The sequence below is a fragment of the Bemisia tabaci genome, chromosome 6 (genome assembly GCF_918797505.1).
Source record: "Bemisia tabaci chromosome 6, PGI_BMITA_v3".
Classification (NCBI taxonomy): Eukaryota; Metazoa; Arthropoda; class Insecta; order Hemiptera; family Aleyrodidae; genus Bemisia; species Bemisia tabaci.
Window position 1 is genome coordinate 4,229,861 of NC_092798.1, and position 16,231 is coordinate 4,246,091.

At 39.3% G+C, this 16,231-nt stretch overlaps 1 protein-coding gene across 1 annotated transcript; it reads left to right on the forward strand.

Annotated features, from left to right (window-relative positions):
- Positions 1-4,680: 4,680 nt before the first annotated feature.
- On the forward strand, positions 4,681-14,972 carry LOC109040473 (uncharacterized). Its single transcript, XM_072301869.1, has 5 exons — positions 4,681-4,820; positions 6,520-6,630; positions 9,800-10,011; positions 11,900-12,055; positions 14,588-14,972. The coding sequence occupies exons 1-5, from the start codon at positions 4,757-4,759 to the stop codon at positions 14,888-14,890; spliced, it is 846 nt and encodes a 281-aa protein (XP_072157970.1). The 5' UTR covers positions 4,681-4,756; the 3' UTR covers positions 14,891-14,972.
- The last annotated feature ends 1,259 nt before the right edge of the window (positions 14,973-16,231 follow it).

Consider the following 16,231-nt stretch of genomic DNA (forward strand, 5'->3'; position numbering starts at 1 on the left):
CCGGCAGGGAATCGGGATCCGGCAGGGAATAGGGTGGTAGCCCCAGGGAAGAGGCGTAAGGGTATGGTTCGCCCCCCCCCCCTCCCTAGAAAAGTTTGAGAATTTGAAAGTACTTAATATAAAGTTTGATTCATTTTCGTCATGAATAACTGCAAGGTATAGGGATCTTTCCTTTTTCTTTCCTCCCCTCCTTCCTTCCCCTTTTCTTCGTCCCTTCATTTGGGCGAACGGGGGGAGAGGGGCGTAAGCCCTTTACGTCCCCCCCCCCTTTGGATCCTCCTATGTAGTCGGGTGACTTGGGGTTGACAGACAATATTTAATGGTTCAATTCTTTGGGTCAAAATACGACCTTTTCAAAGGCGTAACCAGGGGGTTGGATGGAGGATTATGGACCGTCACCCTGGGAATTTGCTCTAGAAAAAGTTATTTTTCGTGATTTTTGAATTAGTTGACTTCGCAACTCCCCCCCCCCCCCCTTAAGACAAAAGTTTAACCTAAGTTGTAGGTATTATTCAATTTTCTTTTAAGAGGTTTCTACACTGAAGAGAGTAAGACTGAAGACTCGTCTCATATGTGATCATTTCGATACGCTACCTACGTTTGAAAATTAATTACTTGAGTTAACTTCTCTTCTTAATAATGAGTATCGATAAAAGATTGAGTTTTAAATGTTTCCATGTATCCTCGTATTGTGCATGCTGCTAACCATTTTTACCATGAATGTCACAGGAACACTTGAAATCGTTCGATAAACACGAATACCAAGAAGTAAATCTGCTGGGAGAACCTCTGGATCGGAAATCAGTAATGATGTATAACTACCATACTTTCTCAAAGTCAAAGGTGATGTGATTTTTTATGCCCAGTAATGTTGGTTTGTAACCGTCTGCTGAACAAGGGACCACGATTCTTGCAAGCTGGCAACACTGTTTTTCCTCGTTTAAATGTATGTAAAACAATCGATTTAGAGGTAGCCTGTCCCATGTCGAATCGATAAAAATCAATGGATTTAGATAGAGGATTAACGTGTTACTAACTTGCCAGAAGCACCTCTGAAGAGACCTCATTGCACAAATCGTCGCTCCTCTGACGTAAAGGCGTAGCTCTTTTTTCACGTGAGCCCTAAAAAGCATGGGGTTATATGAAGCACAGGGCTCACGTAGAAATTGAGATACGCCCTTACGCCAGAGAAGCGACGAAATGAAGGTGCCAGGACTTCTCACCCACAGTATGTTCGACTGAGCGACTGGTCACCCACAGATTTTCACCCATAACTATTTCACCCACAGATATACTCATCCCAACCCTTTTGATCTAAGTGGTTTTTTTTACCTACAAGCGTTTTCATCAAGTCGCAAGTTGCAAAAGTTAGAATTGAACACCGCTCTGGCAATCTCACCTGAATAACTGGAAATTGGAGTTCGAAATGAAGTTCGCCTTCAACTCGATGGATGCAATTTGAGTGGCTCAGGAGTTGAAATAGTTGTAACATGCATTCATGCATCTTCATTTGGCATGATGTCTAGGGACGAGCGACTCATTCCGTTGTAATCTTTGTGTTTTTAATGATCGCCACAGCGAAACGTCTAATTACCGTTGCCCGATTCTCTCCATCGAAAATAATTTTATTATTGACATTGGAAAAAGTTGGAAAAGTTAGAACTGAGCACTACTATTGGAAACTGGAGTTAAAAACCAACTTCATCTTCGATTCAACCTCCCATGACTTTATGACCTTGTATAAAATACATGTGGATGAAAACTCTTTCTTTGCAAAAAGTCATGTATGCAAAAGGATACGGGGATCTGAATACTGTGGTTTAAGAGCTGTGTGTGGAAAGGTCTGGGTGAATTATACCTTGGGTGATGAGTCTGTGGGCGAGTAGCCCCGGAATCCAAATGAATACTCTAAGAGCGCCCGATTTTTGTTAAGTAGCACTTAATACAGGTCATGGATTTGGTGAAGTAGAGACCTCGCGGTGCAATAATACAATCCTTACGAAACGAATATCGACCGGCTGAAGTCGAAGAATGCGTATCTCAGGTAGCGATGTTCTTGGACTCCTTTGGTGTTTCATTTATTTATTTTTTAAAAAAAGATACACACAAACAGCTCAGTATTGAAATTCTCTGCGAACTTCTGCATCTGCACTCACTTTGAAGAATCACACCCCTGGTAAAAATTGGTAGTAGAATCTGTGTTCCAAAATACCATAGACCTACAGCCGGCTGTAAGATTTCCAATAGCTTCTATAGCCGGCAACACAATTTCTTATAGTCTTTTATAGCCGATGGCAATTAAGCAACAGCCTGGCGATAAAGTGTATGCTAAACGTTACTAATTACGGATGCTAGTGAGTTTTTGAACTACTGCTCTCTTTTTGGGCCGTAGTATCTTGATTTATTTTGCCAGGAAAGCTCCGTACTTTTGATGGATGCCTGCCATTCCTAATATGTTGGAGCGCCTTCAATTTCGTATGATACTGTGCAATACCTCTGGTGTAAAATCGTTGCTTCAAGCGCCGTGATACGCTGCGGCGCGGCGCGGCGCGGCGAGCGGGCAGCCAGCGCGAAACGCGCATTGGCGCCTACAAACCTAACATGGATACTTCACGCATTGCGCAATGCGTGAAGTATCCCTGTTAGGTTTGTAGGCGCCAGTGCTCCGCTGCTCCGCTTTGTGTTAAGCTCTAATATTTAATCTCGTGGAATCAGCGTTTTTCAACTCATGATTTTGAAATTTTTGCACACTCTGTATGGATTATTCTCATTTTAATTGAGGAAAAAAAATATGTAGTAAAGTAAAATATAATGTGTGTTTTGTAAATATTATGGTGCTTCCGTATCAAACTTAATGATTTACAAAGCACACGAATTTCTACACAATTTCTTATAGCCTTTTATAGCCGATGGCGAAAAAGCGACAGCCAGGCGATAAAGTGTAAAGCCCGGCGATAGGAACTATAGCCCGGCAGTATAATTTTTTATCGCCTCTTGTAGCCCGGCCGTATGATTTTTCCACTTTCTACAGCCAGCTATATGATTTTCTATCGCCTTCTTCAGTCGGCTATAAGAACTCCTATGGTATTTTGAAACGCAGCTCCTATCGCCAATTCTTACCAGGGACTAAATTCTAAAGAAACAAGTTGATCAGTTTACCTTTCAAAAAAAAAAAAAAAAAATCGATCGTAATCGGCTATTTTCAAACGCTACAAATGATATACGTATTTTTCGCATGTACCTAGACATCAAATTAAGTTCACAAACTGTTTAAATCATATAAGAGTCGAAAGTGGAGGTAATGTTGTATTCAACAATTCTGAGCCTAGAATATTTATTACCACATTAATCACCAACTCGCTCCTCCTTGAACCCTTTTTTTTTAGTAAGGCTTGATTTGAACAACACCATTTTATCTGTACCATTTTATTGCGTATTTTTTTTTTCTGTGTGTGTACCGCAAAAATCAAACGTCAAAGTATCCTGTCGAAGAGACAAGATGTTTAATTCAGACATCAAATGGAAAACAGATACGTGACACCGCAAGTAATCTAATCGCAAAACGTCCAAAATATACTGAAATGCGAAAATAAAAAATGGAAAACAGACAAGTAACACCGCAAAAAATCTAATTTCAAATCGTTAAAAATATACCGACCGTGATTAAAAAGAGAGAAGGAAAGCAGATATCGACGGTAAACTACCAGATCATGTATCTCGGTTTGCGACGTTGCAAATTTCCGGTCATACTTTATTTTTTTAATGGAAAATTTCTAACTGGCAATTCTTGAAAACTATCGTGACTTTTCTTCTTTGTGCAAAGAAAACTCTGGGAAAACTTCGAGGAATGATATTGATTTGTCTTTTCTGATTGCTTGATTTGCCTGGTGACCACTTTCTGGGGCCCTTATAGAAAATGACATGGTGTTCATTTTTCATCGAAAATATCTCGAAAACAAGGAAAAGTTTGTGCGTCGGAGATTTCAGAAATCAACTCTCCAGATTTTTATGAAGAGATTGACGGGTAATGCATGACACTCTTTTCTCAAAAACAACGAACAGTTCCACCTGGAGATAAGTTTTTCATGACATCAAAGTGTCATATTTCAACTTTAAAAAACAAACTTCCAGGTCAAACTGTTCGGTGTTCAGTGTCAATCTCTTCATAAAAACTGGGAAATTGATTTCTGAAATCTTCGACGCATCATTTTTGCCTTGTTTTTGAGATATTTTCGATGAAAAGTTAACCCCGTGTTTTTTTGCATAAGGATCCCTGAAAGTGGGTACCAGGAGAATCAGCCAATCAGATACGATTCGTAAGGGTAGGAGGTGCCACTCGGCTCGCAATTCATATTCTGCCATGCTAAGGAAAACGCCGTTTGAACATTCGAGAGTTGCCAAATTTCTTCCGATAAAATGTTTATTTTTAAAGAAAATTATCAATGTTTTCACTCGAAATTTTTAGACTATTTAAATCAAATTACGAACAAAATTCCCTGAAAAATCGGAGGAAAAATGTTCATAAATATTCCCAAAAATTCGTGATTTATCATAGGAAATTTGGCGACGCCTAAAGGTTCATACGGTGTTTTTCCTTATAGCACGGCAGAATTGCGGCTCATGTTTTCTCCTTGGTAAACTCACTATCTTCTACACATTATTTTACGTTATTGAGAACAATGTTAATTTTTCTGCCTTTAAGATCGCACCCCTCAAAGCGACACTTAAATCGAAATTCGGTAAACGGCTGCCAATTATGGACGTCCAACATTTGAGTAAGGGTGATGTGCGAAGGATCCGGGATCTATACCGATGTGACGGTAAAACACACTTGGCTTTCAACCTTTGAGAGTAACTATAATAAGAAATTTGGCGTACTCCTCGTAAAAATTGGCTGTACATTGTACAATAGTACTTGGGGAAACAGCCCGGCTAAGTATAGTATAGCCCGCATAGCTCGGCTATAGGATTATCTATTGTCCCTATAGCCCAGCTATGCGGGCGAAAACAAATCCTATAGCTGAGCTACAGGGGCAATCAGAAATCCTACCCATGGTGCATTGGCGGATCCAGCGAATTGGCAACATGGCTTTTCTCCGATTAAACCTATGGAAATGTATCGATTCTTAGAGGGGCCAGGGCCAGGTGCTCCGACAAGAATCGATTATTTAACATAGGTTTAAGTGGAGGAAATCAGGTGTTGCCTTTCTGGATCAGCCTCTGCTATGGTGCCAAGCTAAGTAAAAACGCCGTACGAGCATTCGAATGTTGCTCAATTTCCTCTCAGAAAATATTAAATTTTGAAAAAAGTTATTAACATTTTATCTTCAAATGTCCAGACTTCATAGATCATAATACGAACAAAATTCTGTGAAACATCGAAAAAGAAATATTCACAAATTTTCCTGAAAATTTGTGATTTGTCGAAGGAAATTTGGCAACGCCTGGTGGCTCATACGACGTTCTTGCTTAACACGGCAGTATGGCTGGGCTATAGCAAACCTATGGCCGGGCTATCGTACGACCAATTTTTGCCAGGGAGACTGCGCGGATCAGAAAATTGCGTACGCAATTGAATTCAAAATAACCTGATCGAAAATTTTGAAGAGAAATATTCGTAACTTTCTTTAAAAATAAATATTTCATCGGGTTAAATTTGGCAACGCTCGAATGATCACTCGGCATATTTCTGTAGCGGCGCGGTGGAATGAAGGATAGCGATAGCCGAAGTACGAAACCACGTATCTCTGTTTGCGACGTTGCAGGTTTCCTGTCATATTTTATTTTTTCTTCAGAAAAGAAGTCAACGTAATTTCTCAAAAACTTCCTGGATTTTTCTTCTCTGCTGTCAGTATATTCTGCGTGAATTTCAAGCAATAAAGTTAGAGTGTCTCTCTCAAAAAAAGCAAGATAAGAGTGGAAATTTTGAAACACTGCAATGGAGACACGTGGTTTTGCACCTCGACCATCGGCAGGCACTCAGAGTAAATCAACGACAACACTGTCTCGATTGCACGGCGTCTTATACCGACTACAGACAGCTCTCATGTTCAACCTCGTTTTCCACAAGCTAATTTTTCAATTTTTCGCCATTTTTTCCTTGATTTCGTTCTTCCACACACGCAGGGTAAGATTTCAAAATAAACCGAAGCACAGTGGATCGAGTCAATAGGAGAGGTCGGACAAAATTTGGAAACTTTAAACGCTTATAACTCCGTTTAAACAAAACTTTGAGGTTCTAAAAGTGGTACCATCGGTTTTCTCGTAAAATGTTCTTCCAAAAGCACCCCTTGAAATTTAAAATGTGACGAAATAAACGTCAAAATTTTCAGTTTTAGTCAAAAATTTCATGTCCGACCTCTCTGATCGACTAGATCCACTGTGCGACGCACGGCAAATACTCATTTTTAAACGGTGTTCTTTTTTGGCACATTGTACATATAGTATGTACAGGACCCCACGGTCGTTCGAAAAATCATTTTTTTTTCGTTTTTTTAGAAATCCTTTTCATTTTCTCAGGGGCAAATCAAAAGCCAAAGTGGCCTGAAGATGTCTATTGTAATTTCGACGAAGAAGATTGCGGATTCTCGTGGCACCCGAGCAGAAGCTGGAAGTGGGTAAAAAAGGAAGGTTCGTCAAAAAATCTAAATTCAGCATGCAGTCAAAAGAAATTCTGTTTTTGTTATTTTGCATTCTTACCTTCTATCCAGTCGTGTTTTTTCGTGGAAGGGGAGGTATCACGAAAAACCGAAATCAGCTCAACCCTGGATTTCTGAAACAAGAGCGTCATTAAAAATTTGAGGGTCTACTATAAATCATCAAAAATAATTGGTCTCAGGCGGTAATTGAATCCTTTTGATAAGATTTATTGCCGGGAACGGGAACATGGGTCTGAAGACCAAAAATTACAATTTTTCGTGGTTAAATGTCTATGTTCGACCAGAGTTCAAAGGTTGCAAGTGATTTGCGACGGAACACAGGGGAGAATTTCATAGGCCGCCCTTCGCCGTCCGCGGCGCGAATGGCACACGATCCACCCTTCATTATTACACTACATCTAGCGTCGAGAGTTCATTAATTACGACCAGTTTGTAATTTTAAAAGTCGAAAATTAAAAACAAAAAAAATCTTGATACACGGGTTTCTCCGCCAGAAATCTGTCACCACCCACCCACCAGGAAAACCGCGGCGTGCTGCTACCGCGAAACGCGCACTGACGCCTACAAACCTAAAGGACTACATCACGCATTGCGCAATGATTGAAGTATCCCCTTAGGTTTGTAGGCGTCAGTGCGCGTTTCGAGCTGGCAGGACGTGGCGCCGCAGCGTGCCATAAACTTGTCCACAATTTATAGGTCAGGGTGTTAAAATGTAGGCAATTTTACATCAAATTCGAAATTAGCGACTCAAAAAACATCAGCAACGAAACTTTCGTAATCTTTCAGTCGTTATCTGACTTTTTTCTTCTTATTCTTGAGTATTGGACCTTAGTGAGCCGCGGGCGGTGGCACTCATGATATTCTCCCCTGTGCTCAATCGAGTGATATGGCGCACGGCTGTCGTTTGAATTATAGCGCTTCATCGAAAACCGCAAACAAATTCGGACTTAAGGTCCAGTTACACGATCAAATTGAGCCATCAATTTGGGCTTCTCATTGGTCGCATTCTGAATGCGACCAATGAGAGGCCCAATTTGATCGTGCAACTGGACCTCTACGAGCTGCAGAATAGGAGAGTACCGAATCAATCGGTTTCCCGCGAACTGAGCAGTAGTGTACAGTAAACTTGAAAGAGATAATGATAAATACTATTTCGGGTATGATCATTTCATGAAAAAAATTTGAATGGTTGACAGTCTAGATCATCAGTATTCATTTGACCACCTCTTCCACCCGTTTACATCTAAGAAAACAAAGTATCCTATCGGTGCTCCAGACGATCGCGAATAATGCGACCGCGGATAACCGAGGTTCTTCTCTATGTAAAGGGTCAATCAACGCAAACATCATCCTGAAATCCCTTTCGCTCTGATGGGGAAACCAACTCAACCTCAGAAAAACCAAGAAAAGTGACCATTCACGTCTTTCAGATTCATGAGCATGGTAATACATTTCGCGAGGTGAACCTTACGCGAGTAACATGAACTATACCGTGGTAATGCCAAAAAATTGTATTTTATTTTGTCACAACATGATTGTAACATAATTACCATTTTCTGGCGTAGCTTATATTGTAATTCTGAATCAGTCGCTGCCTGGGCAAGAATGAAATCAGCTTCCTGCCGAACGATAAAAAACTATGTTTCCAGTTTTTTAAAGGAAAAGTTAAGCCACAAGGTTGAACGCTCGGCCGTCTAACTCTCGAGTGCCGTTCCATACTCACAAAACTACGTTTTAGTGTGATCTTCTTAGGAAAAGTACTATTTTGAAATGGTGACGTCAATGAAGCTCTATAGCTCATTGTCAGTCTTGATTTGACATTTTTTTAGAATTTTCGTAAAAAATTTTTCGTGGAACACATCATCCTCTGTGCTCTTGTCAATACTTCAAGGGGCCTCTAGAAAAGGTGCAGGTTTAATTTACTACGCAGCATGTTTTTTTTCCTTAAAAACGAGCCGCAAAACAGGAAGTCTGATATCAACTCATATACAAGATATAAAGTTTTTACAATCATTAACAGTTAACAGTACTTTAAAGTAATGCAAAAGACATTATTTTTATCACCTACGACTTCTATTTCATCTGTGCTAAAAACACCTATCAATACCTCAGGAGTTTACTTCCGAACTTCCCGTTGCATGAATCGTTTTCTACGTAAGATTTTGAAGAGAAAACATCTTACCTAAGTTTATTTTTCCAGCTCAGATCCTTTCTAGTAGCCTGTAATACAATTTTATGACCTTTTTGTGTCCGTTTCCCCGTTGACAGTCACATTTCTCGTGCGTTCTTCTAAGCCCATAGAGATTTAAACTTGCATGAAAGTAAAATGAAAAGTCATGATTTTTTCTAAAATTTTGCCGTGGGCTCGATATGCCATGAAACTCATTGAAAATTTTGATTTGATTTTATTATTTTTTTTAAAAAACATTTGAGTTGGACCGCGTTTAGCAGAAAGGAACCAAGCCACATCAACTATTGCCAAATTTAATTGGATAATTTAATTTTTTACATGAAAACGGATGCGCGGATGTTCGTGCAAATTTCAGTGAATTTCCTCCCTAGTACGAAGAAAATTCCTCAAAATTTTCAAAGGAATCCGCGTAAACGTTCTTTCGTAAAAAATTAAATTGCCCAGTTAAATTTGGCAATAGCTCATTAATGTGGCTTGGTTCCTTTCTGCTTAACGCGGTCCAGTTATAGTTTGAGTTTTCTTATAAAATTCTCGGACTATTATCGCGGGTTGCATACGCAGCCGAGCAGTCCCTGAAAAATCGTTGTAAATGAAATTTCACTCTGTTCGGAAATTAAATTTTATGAGATTCGATTTCGCGAAATTTTATTTGCATCTCTGTCGAAGCCTGAGGGTTCCTTACGGACCTATCTTGATTCTTCATTACATGTGACGACGAGAAATTCGTCACAGTAGGTATCTCATTCTACATACTACGCAGTGGCGTGGCGTGCCTTGCGATATATCGATTGTTATACCATTTAAACCTATAACAAAGGATCGATAAACAGGGTGTTCGTAGCGAACACCTTAATAATCGATTGTTTACCATAGGTATAAATGGCAGAACAATCGATACATCGCAATTCACGCCACGCCACTGATACTACGGAAGCATATTCATTTTTAGAAGACGGTACGGGTGGTTATCTGAAAAGCTCATCGGCAGATGCAAACCGCAGCCAAGGCAAGAACCGCAACCGCCCATCCAAGGGTAAATTTTGGGCTGGGAGCGTCAATTTTCATGGTTTGAGCCCGATAGACAAAATTCGAGGACCAGAGGGATGCATCAGTTTTAAGTACTTGTTTGAAAATTCTAGCCCGGAAGAGATATCCGTGCAGGTTAGTGCCTAAAATGTTTTACTCGAACCGTGTTATTACTTTTTTGAGATACCCCTGATAGTTTGACGACATTTTTTGCAAATAGAAACTACTATTTCTGGCTCACTTCAGGGACGCATATCTGACGTGCTAAGGGAAAACGCTGTATGAGCCTTCAGGCGTTGCCTTTCCTTTGATAAAATGCAAATTTCCCGGTAAATTTACGAATATTTTCCTCCCAATGTTTCAGATAATTTAGTTCCCAATTTTACCTAAAGATTCTGAAAATGCGAAGGAAAAATATTTATGACTTTCCTAAAAAATAAACATTTTATCGAAGGAAATTTGGCAACTCTCGAACGTTCATACGGCGTTCTTCCTCAGCACGGCAGATCTGCCAATTGTTCCTCTATGCATATAAAAGCTTTTACAAATGAGTCAGAAATTTTAATTCCTAATTGCACAATCAAGTCTAATTATCCTTCAACAACTGAGGAATAAATGTGCAGCAAACAGATTATTTTTTCCTTTCTCCCCCCCCCCTCTCACTATCCTTTTTTCTGAAGGAAGGCTCTAAAATTCTAGTGAGCAGCAGCGTTAAAAAAATAAGCATATCGACGGTGAAATTAACAGACCACATATTTCGGTTTGCGATGTTGCAGGCTCCCTGTCACACTTTATTTTGTGAAGGGAAAACGACTCAGCGTCAATTCTTGAAAACTCCCGCGATTTTTTATCTCTGCGAGTTAAACTCTGTGAAAACTTCACGGAGTGATATTGGTTCGTTCTCCTTCAAAAAAATGAAACGGGTGTGGAGATTTTCGAATACAGCAAACGAGATACGTAGTCTCGTAGTTTCACCGTCTGTATGTTTAATTGCCTCTGGTACACGACCGTGCTAAGGAAAAACGCCGTATGAGCATTCGAATTTTGCCCAATTTCCCCTCAGAAAATATTAAATTTTGAAAAAAGTTTTTAAAATTTTCTCTTGAAAAGTACAGACTTTATAGATCATGATACGAACAAAATTCTGTGAAACATCGAAAAAGAAATATTCACGAGTTTTCCTGAAAATAAATGATTTGCCAGAAGAAATTTGGCAACGCCTGAAGGTTCATCGGCAGTGCAGCTGTTGAAACCGATGATGTATCCAATGGAGCATTTGCAGGTGTCTGAAATTTGATGAATTTCGTATTTAAGTGGAAACTACTGAGTGAGCTGAACACGAGGATACCCTTGGTTCATGAATTGAACAATTATTGAGGAAGATATGACAAAATGATCTAATCTGCAAAAATACGTGTGTTTAAATGGGAAATGCCGCCAGATGACGTCACTAGGCGGTGCATCTTCTCACTTTGAAATCTATTTTCATACTATTTCCCGTATCAGAAAAAAATTATAAAAAATACTGTGGAATTAGCTCTTTAAGTACTTTCAGATGAGGCAATAAAAAATTTGTACGCAAATTCTCCATTATTCAGTTCAAACGCTCATTACATTATTATACTGCCGTGCTAGGAAGAACGCCGTATGATCATTCGATAGTTGCCAAATTGCCTCCGATAAAATGTTCATTTTTGAGGAAAGCTATGAATATTTTTCCTTTAAATTTTCCGGGAACTTGAGGTGGAATTGAAAACAATATTATCCGAAAAATTGGGAGAAAGGTATTCACAATTTTACCAAGAAATTCGTATTTTATCACAGGACATTTGGCAACTCCTGATGGTTCATACGGCGTTTTTCCTCAGCACGGCAGTATAGCAAGGTGAATCATTGCCAAAAACTTCAACCCAATTTTCTTGAGAGCGTTTGAAAAAGTCTAGCATTGAAAACTTAAAATCTATATTTTTTATCCCACGTCAGTTTCTACTCAGTGATTGCGTTTGTTTTCAATTCGCCTCAGCTAATGAAAACGGATCTGCGATCTCCCTTCGATTTCAATCCTAAATCGGAAAATTCTGCTGTGATATGGTTTAGTGATGGTGGATACAATCAGAAATCAGGGTCTAGAACGTGGTCTTGGGCTTCCATCAGCACGAACGTTATTCAACCATTTATGGTAAGAACTAATTTTTGACCAGTTTATGACTCCTAACTAATTAGCAATAACCAGAAAAAAGGAATTTTCAAAAACTGTCAGGAGAATTGCTGACATGTTTGTTTTCGGAAACTCTTTTCGGCTATTTTTTAATGTAGAATTTCACTCTCTGTAAAGTTTACGTAAAGTCTTTGAAAAAAAATGACAACTCTTTTATAATAGTTTTTTGACATTCTTTTTAAATATCTCTAGTGTTGAAAAACTGCACTTGATAAATTAAGAGTTATGTAGACTTCCTTACTTATACAGTTCACTTGAATATTATACCTCTCTTAAATTTCATTTGAAAAAAATACCCAAACAAGGTTTCCTAAAACGAACGTTTTTCACAGTTCATTTAACAGCCGCTGTTACTAAGATAATGTTTAGCTAAATAATATTTATAATTTATGGCGGTTTTTTTGCGTTCTTGAGTCTGAGAACGTTCAAAAATTGTGCTCAGCAAATTAAAGGGACTGCATTATGAAATATGGAACTACACTATCTGGCTCAGTTTAAAAACGACGTATGCATCATTAGTTGCCTTGCCTTACACGCACATGAGTGTTTTTACGGATGGGCCAAAAATTAACTTTCCTAATTTATTGCGAAATGTAGTCCAAATCTCAACAATTAAAATTGGTTGCAGCACGGACAACCTAATTCAACAGCGATTATTTTCTCGAATTGCACGTTGTCCGGCTTCAAACTTTTAATTGCGCCTTTAAAGCAGTGGCGTGGCGTGAATAATCGATTATCGATATCTCGCCATTTGAAGCTATGGTAAAGAATCGATTACTAAGGTGTTCGCTGCGAATAACCTGATAATTGATCTTTTTTCATAGGTTTAAATGGCATGACAATCGATGTATCGCAATTCACGCCACGCCACTGCTTTAAAGAGTCAATAATTTCGGGTATTTTTTTGAACGGATCCTGCATATTTACCACTGAAAGCTGTGGTACAGTTATCTGCGGTAATCCAGGATTGCGCGAAAGATCTAAGAAAATATATGAGGATTACGCGAAAAAAGGCAGAAGGATTGCGCGAATAGAAACCTTAACATCTGCAACAGGAATGCGCGAACTTAAAATGAAGTTAATTTAAGGTAGAAGTTTGGCAAAACAGGAAAAAGTTGGAAAATAAACGCATTTTTATGTTGACGCCAGTTTAGGTTAGTTTGTTGACAAGTCATCGATGCCTTACCTTCTGATGATGAATGAAGTGAAAATATTGAGTGATGGTCGTGGGTATAAAGAACTTTCCTAACTTTTCTCGGAAAAAATATTCAATCGGGAGAAACGAGGCAACGTTGTAAAGCTCATAACGGCGCGCAACACACCATGAGCCTTTTAAGCTCTATTTTTCGATGTCGCGATTATTCTAACGCGAGTTCGAATAATCGCGCCGTGGCGTTAAACGAATATTAGCGCCTGCAAACCTTTAGAAATACTTCACGCATCGCGCCAAACAGTGCGGTCGGCGTCAAGCCCATATTAGCGCCTACAAGACTGCTTGAATACTTCTCGCATTGCGCTAAACGCAGTGGAGTCGGTCGGTTGGCTTGAGACGCATATTAGCGCCTACAAGACCGTAGGAATGCTGTACGACTGCGTGTTGTCATTCTTGACTTTCTACTCCAACTTTTACCATAATTAAAGGGAAAATGTGTATCCTCATTGTAACGATTCAGAAACTCGAATGATACTTAATTTTTTTTTTTCGGTTACATTAAAAGAAAATAGGACGAGCGAAAATATCGCTTCAAAATTTTCGATACTTATATTTGAGATCATTTAGACGAATTCACGGAAACTTTTCAGAAAAACTGAGTGTGGCTGTTTAAAAAAATTTATTAAAAATAAAGTATAAAAGCGGTGTCTAACGTTCCAATCAGAGACAAATATACGCTTTCTTTCGAGTGCGCCAGTCGGGTTTTCCATCCATTCATCTCTTAAAAAACTTGAACATGGTTGTTCTACAATTTTTTTCGTGTAGTTTTTTTCAATGGTTGGCAGATACAATGTTGTACAATCGGGCTTTTAACAATTTTCTTCGCATGGAGAAGAAAAATCACAGCAGTTTAAAAGAATTGCCGTTGAGTAGTTTTCCGTTTAAAAAATAAAGTATGAAAGGAAGTCTGCGACGTCGCAATCCGAGTTATGTGATTGCCGACTTACACCGTCGGAATTCTTCATTGATGTGAAAAAGGTTGTAGCTCTTCAATTTTCAACGATTCCGATTTGGACGCATTTCTACCAAACAGAACTATGTGCATTAAGACATGAGCCCTGAGACCCATAAGAATATATGCATAACAGGACTCAAGTCATAATGCACATAGTTCCGTTTGATAGAAATACGTCCATTTGATCGAGTTGGGCGATTAGAATAGGTCACGGACTATATTTTACTAAATGGAAAAGATGATTGTCTCTCATCATTTTTGTATTTTAATCTTTTGATTTTTATATGTATGGTGAGTATAATCTATGTGTGTATAAATGTTTCAGCTCAAGTTCGAGTCAACATTCAACGACGGCGCGGACAACGGCTCGGTGAAGGTGGATGAACTAACAGTTCGGTACACACGATGCGAGAACCCAACAAACGTTGATCAACGGTTGATGAGACAAAGGAGTCGAGTCAAACGGGACAAGTCGAGCAGATCCTTAAAGAAGACCTTTAGTTGGCTCGGATCCCTGAGGGATTTTTTGAAGTCCCCCTCGATGGAGAGCTCATCGAGATCGCGATCTGAATCCTTCTCACGAATGTCGTCGCAAGCGTCATCCTATGACGGACAAGAAAAACCCTGATTCTATGCAATTTATACTAAAAAATAAAATTTCCGTCAACACTTGTTTTGACCCGCGTGTACGTCTCCAAACATCCGATCAATGAATCAGTTGGGAGGGTTTGGATTCCATTGACGTAAACGGATCGACAGCAGATCGGAAAATAAATACGACGTGAACTGATCGACAAAATTCGATCGACAAAATTCGATCGATTCGCGGGTTTGTCGATCAATTCATAGGTTTTGTCGATCAATTCATACGTTTATCGATCGACTCACGGGTTTGTTGATCGATTGACGGATCTGTTGATTGACACACGGATTTTGTCGATCAATTCACGGTTTTCAATCGAATCCTTGTCCATCGAATCACGTAGATTAGTTCACGTTTTTATTTCTCGATCGATTGATGTCAATCGAATTCAGAAGCTCCGGTCAATTGCGCCGGTCACAGCATCGATTTCAGATTATGGAATACAGCCAAAAGTAATGGAACAACAAGTTTCCACAGCCACTGTTAACGGAGATATCGCCCTTTAAAAAACACTGCATAAACTAACTTTCTAACTTTCTACTCGGTCTCGCGTCGTGTCGCATCGGGCCACCGTTAATGTCAGCGCCTGAATGCAACTAAACGTACCTCATGATTGTGCGTGTTGCATGCAGACATAATTGAAGGCGTTTCTAATTTCCCTGCTTGCGCGTCGTTGTCTTTAAAGTCTGAATGCGTCCAGGGTCGAAGCGAACAATCTCTGATTTTCAAAGAACCGCGATTTACCGACATTTTGGTTTTTGAGCAATCGATCCTTTTCAACTAGAGCCTAAAAAGTTGCAGGTGCCGGAGTATTTCAGTATTGAAAGTTTGGATAGATGCAGAAATAAATGAAGCTGCGCATGGTCTGTTAACTTATAAGTCTTCGATATCTTCCAAGCTCAATTCCCAATTCTTTAGCGATTCAATTGACGTTGATTCAATTATGATTCGTATTAGGGTAGCCTGGGGTTAAGTGGGCACCATTTTTTTGAAAAATCATAAAAAAATTTGGTGATAGATAGAGTTAATCTTTAAAGTACAATGTCTTCAGTATAAAGTCAGGTATCTGCAAAAAATAGTATGTTTCATTTTTTAAATTGTTTAATGGTCAAAATTTTGATTTTGTAAACAATGGGAAAGTTCTCAGTTAACCCCGTGGGGGGGGGGGGGGGAGAGCTGCGCTAACGCACGAGATGCGTTATCGCACGGAGAGCTGCGCTAACGCACGAGATGCGTTGACGCACGCGACACATTTTTATCCAACAGAGGCGAGAAGCACACAATATAGTCTGATGATTTTAATCGATGGCATCAGAAACAGAAAAA